An 18,622-nucleotide genomic window follows, 5' to 3' on the forward strand; every position below is an offset into this window, starting at 1 on the left:
TGGGAAACGATGTGAGTTAACGTAACTTTTGTCTTCATTGTGGTTGTCTACTTTCATCTTTGATTTATGTTAGCCTGTCTGAGAGAGCCAGTAATTATCAGAGATTCTGAGTTGGACAGATGATCATATGTTGATAGCATTCACCTTCATGATGAGACATTCCAGAATAACCTTCTAAAATTCATATTCTGAAAGGTTTCATGGAACTGATTAACATGATATCAAAATCTGAATGAAAGTCATCCTGTTTGTGATCCAACTCTGCAGGATCCAACAAGTCATAAAGCTTCAGTCTAGATTTGTGTCTATTTTCCAGAATTTGCATCTATTTTCCAGAATAGAGTATCTAGCAGGTGTTCAAAATGATTAAGAAAAACAATAATCAGAAATACACAGCAACTTCTTTACAATAAACAGAAGTTCTACTCTGCAGAGGATTATAATCATTTTTTCCTTTGCCAAGATAAACTTGCTAACAGAGCTAATATAATCATCTGTTAGGTAAGGATAGCTAAGTGATATATTCATAACTAATCTTTTGTCCTGTTCCAGTGCTGCAGAAACAGTTTTATTTGTATTTTATTGCGTGTATATAAAGCCAGTTTCTCATTACATAGGAATGTGCTTATACACCATACTAGACTAAGAAAAATTATTTGTGTTAAAGCTATCAGGAAGGCTTGAAGAAAACCAAAGAACTTCAGGACCTGAAGGAAGAAGATGAAGAGACACCAAAAGAAAGTCATGATGAACATGAAGAAAGTGAAAATGACAGTGAGATAAAAAGCCTGAAAAGCAGGTGAGACACTGGTGTATAATGTGATCATATGTTAGGAGACACTCTATATTCATGGTATCAATCAAGTGTGCTTTATACTATTATTTTAGCATGTTTTCTTCCAGTCTGGGGAAGGATATTTGCACTAATTAGCTTCAGAAAATGATTTATTCCACATAAGTACAATTGCAAAATGCAAAATTTTTATTTTTAATATTTTGGTTAAAATTGTATGGGTTTTTGCACATCAAAATGCTTCATCTTCATGGGGACAAGTTTTGAGGTAAAAATATTCCACAAGTGTTCTTTAGGTGATAAATGAATCTCTCTGTAGCACGTATTATCAGAAGGAAGTTGTGATTCAGGAATCTGATGCCTTTATTTGTGCATGCATTTTTCCAAAAAGTCTTCATCAGTCTGTCCACACTAGAGCGTGTTCAGAAGGTGTATTCACAAAGGGAATGCAGGTCAACATGAACTCTTCAACAATGCTGAACTCCCTATGACTTGGATGGGCAGATGCTTGCTCTCTCTAGAAACTCCATAAACATTGCAGAACAGCACTATGAATTTTTATTTTTATTTTGGAGTTGATTGAGTTCTATCAACCTTGTTTGATAGAACTTCAATTTCCTGCATTCTAAAATTAAAAAAGACTTGTGCATTACAGAGGAATTCAATATTGACCACAGCAAATAAAAAATCCAATCCCAAGATAAAGCAGGGATCTTTACCTGATTCCGAAGAACTGTTTCCAAGATTACTATGACTATAAATGTCTATTAATTTGAAATTCCAGCCACGTTCAGAAGGATAGTCATCTCACTAGTCATGAAACTCAGGAGGAAATGTTTAGGACAAATTATGATGTTCATAGTTTGCTCAGTTAAGCTAAAGGCAGAATTTTAAATTGTGTCAAGCTCTGAGATTTGCCAGTTGACAGGTAGGAGAAAGAGAAGCCAAGGCTATTGTTTTGTAAGTGTATACAGTTATCTTGCAAATATCACCCATATTTGAATGTACAGCAGCTCTTGAAAGAGCAACTATGTGATTCTTTCCTGACTCCGTGTTTTTCTTTGTAAGAAAAGTAGTGCATGATGCATCTATGAAACTTCTCAAATTTAGAAGCTCAAGGTAATTGATTTGCATATTATTAACATATAACGGTATCCTTTTCATTTTACAGCAGACTTGAAGTCATCATTAATTATTTATATATATTGTACCCCAAACTCTGTAAACACTGGAACGTGATATGGCTTGTAGTGGCTGCAATAATCATTTTTGCCGTGGTGTTGGGAATCTACCATTCATACAGCTCCTGTGATGAAGTATCAGAGAGACCTGAAGGGAAAGCCAGCTGTTCTGCTGCCCACCAATATTCCTGGTGGAACTCAGGATTTCAACATGAGCAACGCACTGAATAACAAAGCAACACCATGTATTTATGGTTACCTGAGAGAGCACAGTATTAGAACACTATTGTTAAAGGTAGTGCTTAGTCATCTTTACAGTTGTCATCTGTTACATCTGTTACACAAGTGAGTTACTCCACCCCATCAATCCTGGCTATACATTGTGAACATAACTTGCCAAAATAATAACCTGGTAAATAATTATTTTTATCCTCTTAATTAAAAAAAAAAAAACTGATTCAAATAATATTGAATCATGATAAGGTTCTGGCAGTAATCAGCAACCAGCAGGCAATTAAAAGAAAGATTTGCACAAGATGTTGACATCTTTCCTTTGATTTTGAAGGCTATGATTAAAACCATATTTGCAGTTAGTGTTTCACTTTGCATTTCCTGAATTCATTGTTTTGTTGTTGCGGTTGACGTAATAATGACATTTGTGTCCTTTGAGTTTTAAAAGTGTAATTTTTTTTCTTTTTTTTTGTTCATGATTTTTGGGTAGAAATATAAGGCCAATGAAAGGTTAAAATTATTTTGTCGGACAAGATGTCTTGTGGATGCCTTAATTTCATGAAGGGAATTATCAGTATGCAAGTACATTCATATGTGTGTTTTATGATATACTTTAAAACTAGGACCATCTCTATTTTTTGAATGGGATATATTACAAAACCTAAAAAGAGGTGTAGGTGGCACTTTTGGTATTATCCCATGAGATTTGGGATCTTCTGATGTTAGTGTGATCTTGTCTTCTTTTGGTGTAAAGTCTGAAGCTCAATCTATTGAAGAAAACAGATTTCTAACAATCAGAAATTTAGTTTGCATATCTATTGCTAATAACAAATATCCTGCTGGTGAATTTTGTTTGTTGCATCTTAGCTAAATCTTTCTTACAAGTAAATTACATGGAGGAGTGAGGAGAAAAAAAAAAGAAAAATAGTAGATCACTGCTAGCTTTGGGGAAAAAAGACATCTATAAGCAGTTCGGAGGTTTTTATTATATATATACTGCTTGTTTTTTTGGATGAATATAGAGTGTTTAAGGAAGTTCAAAAAGGATAATGGGAAAGTGACATTTGGTCTAAAATTGCAATTGCTAAACAAGGCAGAAGAGAGTTTCTTGCTAATTGTTTGCTATATATTTGATTCAGTTAGAATACCCGACAATGAAGAATTACTGTGACATTTCCCATACTTCTACTACTTAAAAAAACATACAGATGGCTCTCTTTCAATATTCATTTATTAGAACCAGCTTCTTCAAACTATTTAGAAATAATAAGGCAATAAAAGGCAAATAGTTCTGAAGATTCAGAATCCACTATGCCAAAAATTGTGAAACATACTTTATGTGACTACAGACATTTTGGAGCATACTGAGGAAAAATAGATAACAATGTCTGTAATTGAATTAATTTGTTCTTATTCACCTTTGCACTGATGTTGAATCAACACCTTATTTTAGTACTTGTAGAATGTTATTGATCTCAGTAAGACTCTTCAATTGTTTAATCTTGAGCATGTGCTAAGTTTTTGTTGGCCAGAGTGTGGACAGGGTCTTCATCTTCCTTTGGAATTCAGCACAATGGATTTTCATGGACTTGGTTCACAAGGCAAAATTTCATAAGTAGTTGTATTAATTGGAGCTGAGCTACTTGCAATGTTTAAGGCGAGTATAATTTAACCACAAAAATATTATTGTGGGGAGTGGATTGAGAGAAACAAGGGATTTCTAAAATGATTAAAAGATGAGGATACAGTTGATGAAAATATAAATAGTTTGAATTTATACACCTACTGTGAGAAAACTGTCCACTAAAAGTAATGGACCACAGTGACTAACAGCACATTAAATATTTTTGCTTACATTTTTCAGTTAATTAGTGAAGTCACCTTTTTGGATAGAAAACTAGGTTGTGGACAAAATCTATTCTAAATGTAGTTTATTTCCATTGAATATTAGTTTTCTTTATCTATTTAAAAAAAAGAAAAATAAAATGCACACACAAAATCTCTTCTGAGTTCAGAGATCACAACAGATAATGAGAAATAGATCTACTATTTATGCCATTAACACTGAAATAGATTTCTTGAGGTGCAATATTTATTTTTTGCTTAAGCAAGACACGTCTATTGTTTTTCCTGCACAGCACAGATGTTTCTAGTACAAGGAATTTTAAAAGGGCACTATTTTTTGGTATCATATTTAAATCTGTAACATTGTAAGACTTTGCACCAGTCTGCTGGTATTGTACTGTATAGTATCACATACTTGAGTTTTGAAATAAAGGAACAGTTTCAAAGTCCTCATTGTTGCTACCTTAAAGACTTATTTTTCACATGCACTCTGTCTGCATATTAATGAAAATGTTCTTCTGAAATGCCATTTTCTACACTGCATATTGTAGTGTCATGTTATCCATACCAAGGATCTTGTTCTTAGTGTTTCATTTATTCAGAAAAATGATGTAGAAGGGCAAGCAAACTCCCATTTCAATAGAGGAGAGATTTGTAAGCAGGGTCAACCTCGTCATACCTAAAAATGAGAGAGGATGCTGAAATATCCCGGAGAAATTTTAACTCCTGCTTCGGAGAGTGGCTGCTTGTCTTTGAGGAGATAGAAGACTGCAACCATAGGAGACTAAGTGAAAGGTTAGGATTCTTTATTTGAGTTGTGTTCTTTTTGTCTTGGAAGGTCTGGGAAGCAAAGGGAGAGCTGAACTGCCAGACCAGTGCGAAGGAGATAGTGCTCAATTTCCACAAAGAGCACAAATTTCACTGCTGAATTTCTGATGATCTGCTTCAGGGAGATAAAATCTGGGACAAAGATAATCTTGAAAGAAATAGTTACTACCAAATAAAGAGACCCTGATATTTGTATTTTCCACGTATACATCTTTTTCCTCTTAATTTGTTTCTGTTCCTATTTTTCAGGCTTCAGGTGTCCTTTAGAAACGATTGCAGAGGATTGCAGATTTAAATCTGTTCTCCCCAGACCAAAAGTTTTCTGTCAAGTGATCTTCATCATCTTTTGAAACATTTCTAAACATGTTGGCATGAGATGATGGGATGTTCCTTATAGCTTATCATATTTTTTTCAAATGCTAATTTAAAATATTCAGGGAGAAGCTGGGCTTTTCTTTGCACACAACTTAAGGTGAAGACCCATAAACAACTTAAAAACCTTTTCTAATGATACAGTCCAGATAAATGATCTTCCTCATAATTTTGGAACAGCTATAATGTTAAAAGAAAGAAACTGATTAAAAAAAAATTCAGTCTCATTTTATCATTCTATTTTTTTCTTCATCTCATAATCTGTATATTGCTCTTAAAAGCCATGTTGAAGGAGCTTATATTTTTGTTTAGTTTAACCAAGTTGTTTTTGTCATTTTTTTTCAGCTAAAAATCCAATTAAACATCAATAACATGGACAGAGTTTGACTAAAGGAACTTTGCCACAGTGACAGCAATTGGCACAAGATAGTAAACTTAGAATCATAGAATCGCTCAGGTTGGAAAAGACCTTGAAGATCATCAAGTCCAGCCACGACCTAACCATACCACCCTAACAACCCGCTGCTAAATCATGTCCCTAAGCACCACATCCGAACAGTTTCTGAAAAGAAATTAGCATGCAGTTTTAAAATACCTCTCTTCAGAATCCAACTTTTGAAATCAGTTTTCATGGCAGGAAATATTTAGCAGTTCAAGGCTATGGAGATGGTTTTGTTTAATATTATTTTACAGTTCAGACCACTAATCCATGAAAGCAGTAGAATAACTGGTAGTTTCTCCCACATCATGAGTGCACTTAGGGCTTCAGTTGAAAGTCTGATTGCAGTACTGCAGATTGCCATCACTATGTAGATGCATGTAAGTATAGTAAAATAAAGAGATAAATAGAAATTTGTCTTAAGATCTCAAAGAGATTTACCCACATTCAGTTCTAAACCACAGCTGAAACACAACCAGATTTTCATTTGTTTGTTAGTATTGGAGACATAATTTCATTAGCCACAGCAGCCATCTGCCACTTAGTCCTGTAGATGTCTATGTTGTAGTATCTACATAACCATGGTATGTGCTGCTGTAAGAGGTGGGACCTACGCCATCTGCTAAGACTTCCTGAAGGTTTTTGAAGTTAGTGCTGCCAGGATTACCTGTGGTTTGAATCAGTCTGTTGGTATTAGTTTATTCAAAGCTCACAAAAGACAGCTGTGAATGGATTGGTTCCCATCACTGTCCACATGTAGTCTCACAAGAAATCCTGTTTATGGTAACATATCTCCAAATCTGTCCAAAAGCGAGTATTAAATTACCTATTATGGTACCTATTTTTGCACTGGAACTGAAAGGCAAAGGATGAAGGTAAACGCACTGCATCAAGGCAAATAAAACAGTGAGGAATGGATGCCCTTCTAATTCCAAAATAAAAACCCCAATTTTGTTCTTCTGTATGACTGCCTGCCTTGCTGTGATTTAATAGCCAATTATTTTTATTTACAGATGAACAGACAATATGATTAATGTGTTGTTAATCAGTAAAACAGGAAAAAACAGCAAAAGAAAAGCTTATTTCAGTGTTTACTGACTTAGCAGTTTAACAGTCTTATCTCCCTTCCTCAGACGTGTTTTCTGAGTCAGCAGTAGTTAAATTTTCCAGCAAGCCCTACATGAAAGAAAGTGTAAAGGGTGGTCACGGATTTCCAGTCAGTGACCTCGCCTTTGAGTGGGACAGTCAACACATTTGAGGTTTCTACGAAGCAGTGCAGTGACAGCTGAAGTTTCTTTCAAAAAGTAGTCTGAAAGGCAATCTCAGAGTGGTCTGACAGTATCCAGTATCTTAATTCTTCTCAGCACAGAAGAAAAATCACCTCAAATTTCTCAATTTTCTGAGTTTGTGACAATGACGACTTATTTTGGAGCTACCTCAGCGGTGTTATCAGTCTGGATTATGACATTCATGGCTCAAAATTACTTTATAACAGGTATGTAAAGTCCCACTTTTTAAAACATCATAGTTGAACAGAAAAGTACTTGGAAAAAGATAGATTTGCAAGCAAAATGGGGGAAAGAGGGTGTGTGTAAACAGGTTTGCTAGCATAGGAAACAACAGGCTCTTCATAGGATAGTGCAATAAAAAATAGTCTTTCATTGTTAGTCTAATTATTTGCTAAGTTCAAGTGATATATAAATGCTACAGAATTGTTTGTTCCAAAATTATGATAATCCACTTAGAATTAAGTTTGGAATTATTAAAATGTGACTTCGTTGTTTTTAATAGACCATTTAATATAGCATAGCAAATAGTTTTGTGCAATCCTCAGAGAGCAAAATCTGTATGAAATCAGTTCTTAGTTTCTGTGATAAAATGCTATCATTAACAAGTTATTTGCACTGATTTGGCAATATCTTGATAATTTCTTTGTTTGGAAAATTGAAGGAAACTTGCACAAGGATCTTGTGGTTCATCTCCAGGGCAGAAACACTTGTCTCTGGTTAATATAACACAAATTTCCTATTTTATATAAACTATCTGTTTGAAAAATTAGTGTAGGGAATTGCCAACTTCATCTGTATCCTACAGTGTTTAGATAACCCAGTTCCCTCAGATGTTATTATATGTCCCTGCTTTTAGAATCAGTCATATAATACCCCTTACTTCTGTAAGTTAGTGAAACTAGGAGGCCTCCTACACTAGACTTTCTGAAGATAGTAAATGTTTCCAGATGCTTCACTACAGTTTGCAAGGAGTAAATGCTTGCTCTGCCTATGTAAAAGAACATTACATCACTGTTGCAGAGAATTGATTTTCTTATCTACTGTAAGGCCTCTGAAGGAAACTTGGACTTGGGTGAATCAGATGCTCAGTTCAAGTCCAAGTTGAAATTCCACAACTGACAACAGTAAACTCTTCTATAGATCCCAACTACTGAATATATTTTTTGCTGGGGAAATACTTGAGTCTTAAGATTATGCCTTAGTTAGGGATGTTAGGACCCCTTTAGTTCCCCTCTAAGCCTTACTTAGGGTAATTGCTCATGTACTCTCTGCTCATTTGCCCAAGAAGTCAAATTGAGCTCATTCCTATGTGCCTTGGAGTTGTGTTGTATGCTTGTGCCCAAACCTGCCCACTCTTCTACTGACTTACTGGCTGGGGTTCACTGATGGGATCATGCATTGTAGCTGGCCTTCTGTCCAGAGTGGACTTCAGGCCTGTGTTATAGGTAGCATATTTCTCTTTCTGTTACCAAATGCACTTTCTTCATGATTCCTGTGTCTGACACGTGGTCTTGCACACTACCAGTGCAAAGAGGATGCCACAGAGCTTTCACAGCATGACCCTGCTTGGCTGCTGTGGGACTGTGCCCTAGCTGTGAGGCATTGTCATGTCTTTGCTGCAGTCAACCTCTGCTCCCTGCTCACCTTTTAATGTGGAGCAGCTTCACTCTTGCTGCTCCCCAATGTCAGCAGCCCAAGTAAACTCTTTCTAACAAATCAAAGTGAGGGTTTGGGAGAAGGCAAAGAGAGAGAAACAGCTTCTTCAAAAAGTAAGAAGAGAATTAATGCAGAATAAGCCCACACTTTACACACACTCTTCCTGTCCTGTGACAAGTTTGTCCTCTTGTGAGATTTTTCTCTAGTTTTTCCCACCTCTCTCAGTAAAATGGATTTCTTATAAAAAACTCAAACAGTGAGGAAAATGTTCAGTTATTAGTAGATTAACTAAATAGACCAAAACTTAAACAATAGCTATGGGCAACTTGTAAACACAGTGCTTTTAAAGGATTAGTCTGTCTCCTATACAAACTGAGTTTTCTTTAGTGCAGAAGTCAGAGGTGATTTAAGAAGTGATGAAAAGTCTTGAAGAGTTTACTTTTCTCTTTCTGGATTTCACTTTCATGTTGTAAAACCAACCAAGATCTAAATCTAAATCCAAATTGGAACCAATAATTTTTCCAAAAAATTCCTTTTACTTTTCTGTTTTGTTTTTAAATGCTTAGTAAATTCTAAGGTAAAACTTTGGCCCATGTCTTACAATCACTTGTGTTAATGCCTATGACTCAGCTTTCTGGTACTGAATTAACACATTTTTTGTGCTTTATATCTATTAGGCAGTTCTCATCTTATTATCTTGTAATTGAATGACTGAAGACTATAGCAGTTTACAACTATTTAGACAACTTCTAAGGGAAATAGTTGTTTAATTAAGCACTAACAGTATGAGTGACACCTGAGCAAGTAAGGGGAATAGAGAACTAGGAATAAATAATAGAGAAGGAATGGGAGCTTGAAAATGGGATGTGCATCAGCAGCTGAGAAAGCGGGGAAATGTAAAAGTTCTCAAGAAGATAGAGAGTTCCTTGCTAGCAAAAGGGAATCTAGAAAACTTAATGCTGGAGCACCTGTCTGATACCAAGAAGCTTGACCAAGAGGAAGACATATAAGGGGTCATTCATGAACACACACTGACTGTACAGGAAGATATTTGACTATAACAGAAGAAATTTGATGCCATGATTCATCATCTTGCTGGGATTTCTTGAACAGATTTGAGGTCCTTGATACCTGACACACACCTCTTCACTGAGCAACAGTGTATTTTTGGGTCTTAGAGCTCTGAATTCTCACATGATGTATTTGGCCAGGATTGGATGTAGCTATGATTTGGCTATGGGGATGCTTAAGTGTTCACTGACTCACCAGCTGTCTGACTGGGTCTGTGCTATACGACGAAGTGCTTATGGGAGGCCACGACTCTGCAGATGCTGAGATAAATCCATAAGTTCAATGATTGCTCTGTGCAACATTTAAATCCCATTAAACTAAACATAAAACCAGCAGAGATGCATTTTTTACCAGAAGACATTTCCAACTGCACCCCATTCAATGGAAGCAAGAGTGGAAAGCCTGCCTTTGTTTATGCCTTCTACACAAGTTTAGACATCTTCTTAACCTCTTCTCATGGTGCTAGTTCTATCATTCCATTCAAAAAATTCAATTGAACCTCTGTTGCTAAGAAATGATAATGATGAATCAGCTGGTGTTGTTTCATTTTTTCCTTGGCTGTAGACTGCCTATTGACTGATGCACTGATTTTTTTGAAGCTTTCACTAGTATACATAGCTGGTGGATATACAGAGCCTGTATAGAATGTCCAGCAAGGAAGTAACACCTGTGGGAGCTGGTTATCTGGAGTGTTTGCAATGAAATCCTGAAATGGTTGCAAGCTTAAACAAATACCAAGAAAAAAAAACAAGTGTGTCCAGAGTACCCAGTTAATCTAGTTGCATTTTGTTGTGTTTTCTGTTGATTTTATTTTGACAAGGTATGGGAATTTTCTTCCTAGGAAATGTGTAGCTATTTTGAAATTACTTCTTACAAGCTATTCCTTTTCATTCAATATGCAACTCAAAAAAAAAAAAAAAAAAAAGGAAAAAAAAATATTTTTTTTGGCATATGCTTCTGGGAAATATCTGAACAGAAGAGCACATCTTTTCCCATTATCTCTGTAAAATTCTGAGTTATGTCCTACATCCCTAACTCAGGATAAAAGAGTACAACAGGTATAATCAGACCTAACCTTATGTCTTCCCCGAGGTAGTTGCCATGGATAATGTGCCAGATGTAGCTTTCTAAAAATGCTGGATAAACTGCCTATTGTTGATGAATTTGGGAAAAGTATCATAAATCCAACTATCTTCTCTCTTCCTACCACCTGCTTCCTGCCTCATACTCAGCAAATTCAGTAGTTGACCATACCTGGAAGGAAAAAAAAAAAGAAATCATGCCAAACAACATAGGTTGCTCTGAAAGTAATGCCTCCCATTTATTTCCATGGAAATTACAACACATACAAAGAGCACAGTAACACTATTTGATAGAGAAAATTCTCAGCTACTAAACACCCTTTTTCAACAGTCACAACTATTAGTTGTGCATTTTCACCAGTGATGAATGAGAGTATGCATGTCATGCTCATAAAAATCTGCACCAGTGGCAGTGACTTGCTATTGTCACTGCTGAAATGCTCTACCCATCACATCGCTGTGCTCACATGCATGTTTATCCTCCATTAACGTTCAGCAAGCACTGATGAATGTGAGTGGGTGCATTTTTTTCTTATGGAAGAATTCGGTGACACACTGTTGCTTCATCCACACTTCCATGTCTAACTCCATTTTGTCAGACTGCCCCTCTGCTGCAATCTGTCACATGGCAACAACATGTAACACAATACCAGTGTGAAGGTTCAGCTTCTACTTCCATACCACCAACATCTGTCTCTGATGTTGTGGGCAACATAGTAAAATGAGGCATTTCCTTCAGAGCAGCTCTCATAGGAAAGAAAGATAAGTTTAAAAGAACTGAGAAACTATTTAAAAATCTTTTTGTTAAGAATGTTCTGACAGAATCCAGCCCACTGCTTTACTGCAACTTTACTTTTATCTTTTTCATTTTTTAAAAAAGGAAAAAATCCTGAATCTGATCAGGTAACAACTCAAATGCCAGCTGTGTTTACATTTAATTTAATGACTGTCAAAGCTTTTGAAATTCTAGACTATATTGTTAAGACAATATTTTATTGCAAAGTAGTTATTATTATAGAAATCACTTTTTTGCCATCCTCAAGTTAGAAACTTTGAAGAATAGTCAATTTGTCTGAACGTGATCTTAAACGTGATCTTAAATTTTACATGGAGGATAACTGTTAGCATTAATATACAAAATTAACTTTGAATATCTATGTCTAAATTACAGGTTCCACACTTTCACCTTGCAGGATCACAGGTGTAGGACTTTATCTGGACGAGAAAGTGAATTTTTCAGAAGCAAGTAATGTGTGCAGTCGACTGAATCTACAACTTGCAAGTAAAGAACAGGTTGAGAAGGCTTTGAAAAATGGCTTTGAAACGTGCAGGTATACAATGTCCATTAGTTTTTCTTTATTTTCAAAATAATTATTTTCACCCTTTTACCTAATGTGAAGCTGTGTAGAAATCTACTATTAAAAAGACTTATGCTTTTATTGTAGTTCTGGATGGATAAAAGATGGATTGGTTGTCATTCCTCGTATAACATCCAATAAGAAATGTGGTCGGGGCAGCACTGGACTAGTGAACTGGCGTGCTAATCAGGCTTCTAAATTTGCAGTTTACTGCTTCAATTCTTCAGGTGTGTAAGTATAACAACTACATTTCTTGTGTTTGGGTTTGAATTCTTTTTAAAATATTTGCATACAAAATATCATAACAAATAAGTAAGTTATTAACATTTGATGACTCTTTCACCCAATCTTAAATGTTGTCAAGCTTATTTAGCTCTACAAGGTTAAAAAAAAAAAAAAAGAAAAACAAACAAACAAACAAAAAATGTAAAATAGGAAGTTGGTGTTGCTATGAAGATCTTATTGGAAAAGTTGCTTTTGCCATGTCAACACAATATATTTCGTAGGTTATGACTATTTAGACGATTAGGTATGGTGATTTGAAAGAAGGTAAACAATCTGCAACAAGGGTGCTTGTGTACACATACGGTTTTTTTTGGCAATGACCAAGAGAGGGTTTCTTCAGGAAAGGCTGATTTTTTTTTTTTTTTTTTTTTTTTTGAAAAAAAGGAAATGTATCCATTAAATGAAATGGAGGGTCATTTAAGAGACCATAAAATCAACACAATTTCCAGTCTACTCTCAGTAAAATGAAACAGCTTCTTTTGTAGGACATAATCTGAATCATTTTGTTTGAGAAAAGATCTGTCCTTCCTCTCCTGCTTGACTATCTGTTCCTAGATCAAAGATACAGAAGTAGAACTTAGGTCTCGATGTAAATTAGATCTTCATTTCAGAACAGATTAGTATTGTTTCTTAATTACTTCTACCTGAAAATAAGTATTTAACTGGAGGTTTTGTGTTCTTGCTAGTGTTCCATACTCGTGATTATTATGCAACCATCCCAGTAAATCATCGATCGTGTATGTGGTGAAATTATTTCTAATCAGTGCCTTGACCTTGCCAGTGAGTTTTAGGTAACAATACAAAATTCTGAAAAAAGACGTGTCAACAAGGGTTGGAAAGACCAGGAGAAAGATGGCTTTCCAATATATGCCCATACAATGATAAGAAGACAGAGTGTGCCTATTTCCTGTGGTGTCCCCCAGGAGTCTGTCTTGAGACTGGTGTTCTTTAATGTTTTTATCTGTGGCCTAGACAGTGGAAGCGAGTGAAATATGTGTCATTTTGTATCAGAAATCTTGGATAGGCAGGTAACATTAAGGAGGTAGCAAGTAATTCCAAAAAGAAAGTTGACTGAGTGGTTAGAAAATAACAATTTAAAAAAAATTAACACTGTGATGATTCTGCATTTCTCCATCTTAATAGCCAAAATGCCACCTGTTCTAGATATTTCTTAGCTAAAACATTTGTGGCTATAACACCAAAAAACATTTGAAAACTGTAGTGGAGAAAGACTAAAAAGCCTCTGTTATTTAGCTTTTTATTCTGCGAATGTAACTGCGTCATCAGACTTCCCATGGGGATTCATTTGGAGAACAGTACATATGTCATTTCCCTTATTTATGTTGTAATCTGCTTGTTTAGCAAAATCTTTACAGCTTTTCAGAATATGCATCTTCACAAAAAAAGATGAATTTTCCACACAAGCCAGTACAGTAGTCAGATTTTGCATTTAAATATAGAAATCCACTTGTACCCACATTTTTATATAGACAATATTCACATCATTTAAATGACTTAATCTCAGAATATGCCTGGTGTTTGTTTCTTTGTAGACACCAGCAGAATTGTCTCATTTTTCATTTTGCTCTGGTGCCTGATTTTACCTGCAAGTTTTATGGGATACTTTTCTTCCTAGGAAATCAATACTGTTAAAAGTGTCAACAGTGCATGCGTATGTTTTGAACATATAAATAATAGCATTTATTTTCCCATTATATAATGGGAATACTTTTGAAGCTTGGATCTGTAGTTAAGCTTTCTCCTCTGCAGGAGGCCAGGTTATTTATTTATTTTTAATATGAATTATTACTAGAAGTACTCTTCAGAAGGAATCATCATTGGTATGCAACTATAAAATGCATACCACTGAAAGTGTTCAACTATATAAGTAATGGTTAAAAGTGTACAATAATGGTTTTAGCCACTTGTTTGAAAAAAGCTTGCCTAATTTGGATAATGCTTTTCTGACCAAGCAAATGATCTCCAGAAGGAAATGGCTGGACAACAATTTCTATAAGTGTTTATAACTCTTATATATTTCCTTTCCCTACTATAGATGTTCAAATTAATTCATGTAAACCAGATCCAACTACAACCATACTATCATCATCAACTGTACCAACAGAATTAACTGCGTATTCAGGTTCAGATTTGACTGGGAACACCACAGCAGTACCCACTGCAATTGAACCAGAACAAACCCTGAAAAACGTGAAATTTCGGATAATATGTATAACTGAAACTATATTACCCACAGAGGGGACTACTACAACAATGCCAGAAGAATACTACACTTACCCTGCTGCATTTAGGAATGATGGTATTGTCTTTGGAGGTAAGGGCAGTGTTCCTTAACTAGAACAGCTCGTTAGTGAGATAGTTAGTAGTAAGTTAGCAGTAAAACTGCTTACCGCTGGTTTTATTTGCTACTTCAGCATTCTTTTTTATATAGCTGAATCTTGAAGTAGAATAAAATGTCACAAAGCTTATAAAAAGGGGTTTTTTAACATAATTTTTAAGTATAAGATCTTAAGATTTTATCCTTTTTGGTAATATTTATGTATTAAATGGTGGAAATTCATTGTAGTTAATGTGATTTGGGGTAAATACATTTCTGAGAAAGTCCTAGCATAGCACCATGTGCTCTGAATAATTGAAAACTCAGCCAGATCTTAAAAATAAAAGAAGCCAAGAAAGTTGTAAGTAGAACAGTGATTTGTTTTCCAGATACAAGGTGTGAAAAATTAATCCTAACAAACAGGAACTGGAAAATAGACTAAATATATGGAAAAACGCATTAAATGGAAGGATAGTTAAACGTATTTTCTCAGTAGGTTGTTTAAAAAAAATCTCAGATGAGCAGATTAGACAAATATGACAAACGTCTGTCAAGGAGTGCCTAAGTACTTTCAGTCTCTCAAAACAAGGAGCAGCAGTAACCAAGGTTTTGAGATTCCTTAGTTTTATTCTTCTATGAGTCTATGTGTATACACATACCTCTTACACTAGGCTGGTTTTAGAAGAATCTGGATTTATGTTCATAAGCCTTTAGAAAGTCCTATATAAAGATATATAAAACCTTTATGCTTACCTCCTTTTTATTTCTAGGTATCCCCACTGCACTCCTTGTACTGGCAATCATCTTCTTCTTTATTTCAGTTCTTCTAGCAGTCTGCTACATCAAAAAGTAAGGTTTTTCTATCTTTTCTCTTAGAGTGAGTTAACCCCTAGAGTACAGGCAGTGAATATTTTATAGACAGAGCTAAAGAGCATGTAATGATAATGATGTAACTGTACAACAAAGAATTAAATCTTCAGCTCTGCTATTCTGCAGTTAATTTTCGTTGCTATTGTTGCTATGCCCCTTTTTAGAAAAGAAATCAGACCAACATTACCTATTTTTGATTAATCAGTCACACCTAGAGTGGAGTGTTGCTGTCTGCCAAAACAGCAATATTTAAGCATGCAACTCTTTATATAAATGCCTACTTACGCAGCTTTCTTTTGTTTCTTTCAATGTCAGACTCGAGAGAATAACACTTATCCTTCAGAAAAAAATACTTGTTTACCCCCTTTGAGACATTTATACAGATCTTCAACACAGAGGATCATTAGAAATCAAAAAGTTGTGTGCATTTCTAACATTCTTGCCCAGCTTGCATTATCATTATGTACCACAAATCCTGAACATACATGGTTTGTATAAAGCAAAAACAAAGCAGAAAATATTTCTTTAAAAGGCACATTGCTTTTAAAAGTTCAGTAATCCCACTTACTGCTATTCTCTGTGGGACTTTTGCCTTGAATACAGCAGAGAAAACAAATGGTAGATATTTGGTAGTACCTCTCAAAAAATAAAATACTGAACTTATGTCAGTGTTTCTGCTTTAATATCCTTTCTTTTTATTTAAAGGTACAAGAAATCCTTCCCATTTTCAAACAAGAATCAGAAAAAAGTGGTTGAAACTACAGCTCTCAAAGAGACTGCATCAAATGACAAAACATTTGAGAAGGAAACAAAGAATAATGAAAAAAAGATAGAAGAGGCCAAAGCCAAGCCTGAAACCACAGTAAAATGTCTAGAAGTGGAAGTTTAAGGTCAGCAGAAGAGGAGAAACACACAGTTCTTTTCAGAAATATATAAAACAAAGCACGTAACTTAGCAATGCTTTTAAATGTGGGTGACTGTAAATACTCATGAATGAGTTTTTTCTCATCTTAACATATGAAAAAATTTTTTTTAATAATTACATCTTCAGCTATAAATGCTCTTGCAAAAGAATATGGTATCTTACTTAAAATAAATAAAACATCCATATTACAGTTCACTTCTTAATAAAGAAGTAAATCAAAATTTGCTGTTAATGACACACAGTGTGTGAATATTTGCATGAAATTCACATTGATATGTAATGAAAAATTCCTTTATATCTGCATGGGTGATCTGCTAACTTAATGTCTAAAATAAAACAATACTAGGTTATAAATAAAACAATAGTAGCTTAATTTATTTCCATTAAGTAGTTACACACTGTTTTTAAAAAGTCTGTTTACAAACAGAATAAGTCTGTTTACAAGTAAAAAATCAAGATTGGCCCGCTGTCATTCCAATACCAAAAGAAGGGTACAAAGATGCTGCATCCTTGAACAACTTTCTAAGGTATCCTCATCATATAATTTACTGTTTTATTTATTAAAATCTGTATCATTCTTTTGCATCAGATATTTGACAGGGAAAAAGAACCTTGAACTGTATTACAACAGTTATATTTAAGGTCTTTGCGTGTATTTAAGTGCGGCCTTCCAAATGAAGGCTTCAAGTGGTATAAGGCATTTAGAGTACTTCATAAAACAAGAAAGTTGGTAGAAATGTTTGTCTAGACCATTTATTCTCATGAAAACTGTCTTATAGGAGAAAGATCTCATATAACCTCAATGTTACAGAAGTAATTAGTGGATATGAATAGGAAAAAAAAACCACCAGCAGTTTACCAAATATTTTATTGAATAATGGTTTAAATAACTTTTATATTTGAAGTTATTGTGGCAAAAAGGTGGTTTTTTAGATCGAGTAGCTTGAAAAAGTCTTAAATAGAACTATTAGTTCTATTCTATAGAACTAATAGTAATAGAACTGCTAACATACATGTGCATGCTGTATTCTACATACGGAATATCTGGCTATGACCTTTCATGTTTTTGATTCACAGAAATCTAACATTAGCCCAGTTGTTATATATTCCACTAGACAGACAGTCGTAGGGTATTGCTAATAGCCTAGTTAGAGGAACCACCTGTCGTTCGTTTTTTGTTTTTGATAGCATAGAGACATTTTATGGCTCCAGGAGTCTGGGCTGGGTTGATACACAGAAATTTTTCAAGAGAGGAAAGCACTGGATACAGCCCTCCTTGCTCAATTAAGTAGTTCCTCTCCTTGTCTAGTGCTGCGGGAATGCAGTGCATCTCTGCTCACACATGTAATGAAAGCACGCTATGCCGTGTAAGCAGTGAGTAGCAAGCAGGAATAATGTCATCAGGAAATCCACGGCCATCACTTGTCACGAGGGTGTCACAAAAGTATGTGGCCTTAAACACACAGGCAATGCTAGTGGATATAAGGTAATTCTGGACTTTTTTGTGACATATTACAGTTACCCTTTAACAATTGTCTTTTCCAGTTTTTAGAGATAAGAAATTATCCGCTTCTCTTTTCCTCATCAGCAAGTGGTAATTATTGATTTTTGCTGTTGTTGTCATTTTTATTTTAAATCTGCTTTTGTCAATAGAATTAAGAAGCTGCCCTACTATGTAAGCATCTCTTTTACCTTCAAAACTCTGCACACTGATGCCTGGCCGTGTGCACGGGTTGCTTCACCCTCCAGATACTGGTTTACAGCCCTCCTGGAGCGCTCAGTGCTGTGCACACACCCTGCCTTGGGGTGTTATGTCAGAGCAGCAAGGAATCTGCTTCCACTTGCATTTATGATAACATCACAAAGGCTAAAATGAAGCTGTCACACCGTCCTGTCAGCAACAAAAGCCAGGTACAAATAGCAAATCAGTGAGTGCTGTACCTGATATTGTCTGTACAGAACGAGCACGGCTCCATCACGCTTGGATTAGTATAAAATGTTCCTGCTCACGGTTTAATGAGTTGCAATGCACGCACCACTACAAAGCAAACGCTTACTG

At 35.2% G+C, this 18,622-nt stretch overlaps 2 protein-coding genes across 29 annotated transcripts in view; both read left to right on the forward strand.

Annotated features, from left to right (window-relative positions):
- IRAG1 (inositol 1,4,5-triphosphate receptor associated 1) overlaps positions 1-4,499 on the forward strand; it is a 63,204-nt gene extending 58,705 nt beyond the window's left edge. For 27 of the 28 annotated variants that reach the window (XM_085224115.1, XM_085224113.1, XM_085224117.1 and 24 more), the window contains 2 exons: positions 668-799; positions 1,965-4,499. In XM_085224115.1, coding sequence (XP_085080241.1) covers positions 668-799; positions 1,965-2,205 — 373 coding nt within the window. In that variant the 3' untranslated portion in view covers positions 2,206-4,499. The remainder of the gene's footprint in view (positions 1-667; positions 800-1,964) is intronic. The other variant, XM_085224110.1, reaches the window with a different exon arrangement.
- A 145-nt stretch (positions 4,500-4,644) lies between these two features.
- On the forward strand, positions 4,645-16,925 carry LYVE1 (lymphatic vessel endothelial hyaluronan receptor 1). The gene is made up of 6 exons (XM_003206216.5): positions 4,645-7,184; positions 11,959-12,118; positions 12,233-12,372; positions 14,487-14,765; positions 15,539-15,617; positions 16,344-16,925. Exons 1-6 carry the CDS (start codon positions 7,103-7,105, stop codon positions 16,525-16,527), a joined length of 924 nt encoding a protein of 307 aa, XP_003206264.1. The 5' UTR covers positions 4,645-7,102; the 3' UTR covers positions 16,528-16,925.
- The last annotated feature ends 1,697 nt before the right edge of the window (positions 16,926-18,622 follow it).

Source organism: Meleagris gallopavo, chromosome 5, assembly GCF_905368555.1.
Source record: "Meleagris gallopavo chromosome 5, MGAL_WU_HG_1.1, whole genome shotgun sequence".
Taxonomy (NCBI): Eukaryota; Metazoa; Chordata; class Aves; order Galliformes; family Phasianidae; genus Meleagris; species Meleagris gallopavo.

Bases quoted from the DNA above. Each gene is read 5' to 3' on its own strand.
- LYVE1 (XM_003206216.5), top strand. From the start codon at position 7,103: ATGACGACTTATTTTGGAGCTACCTCAGCGGTGTTATCAGTCTGGATT. The intron at 12,373-14,486 runs GTGTGTAAGTAT...TCCCTACTATAG, and splicing joins TTACTGCTTCAATTCTTCAG to ATGTTCAAATTAATTCATGT. The intron at 14,766-15,538 runs GTAAGGGCAGTG...TTTTATTTCTAG, and splicing joins TGATGGTATTGTCTTTGGAG to GTATCCCCACTGCACTCCTT.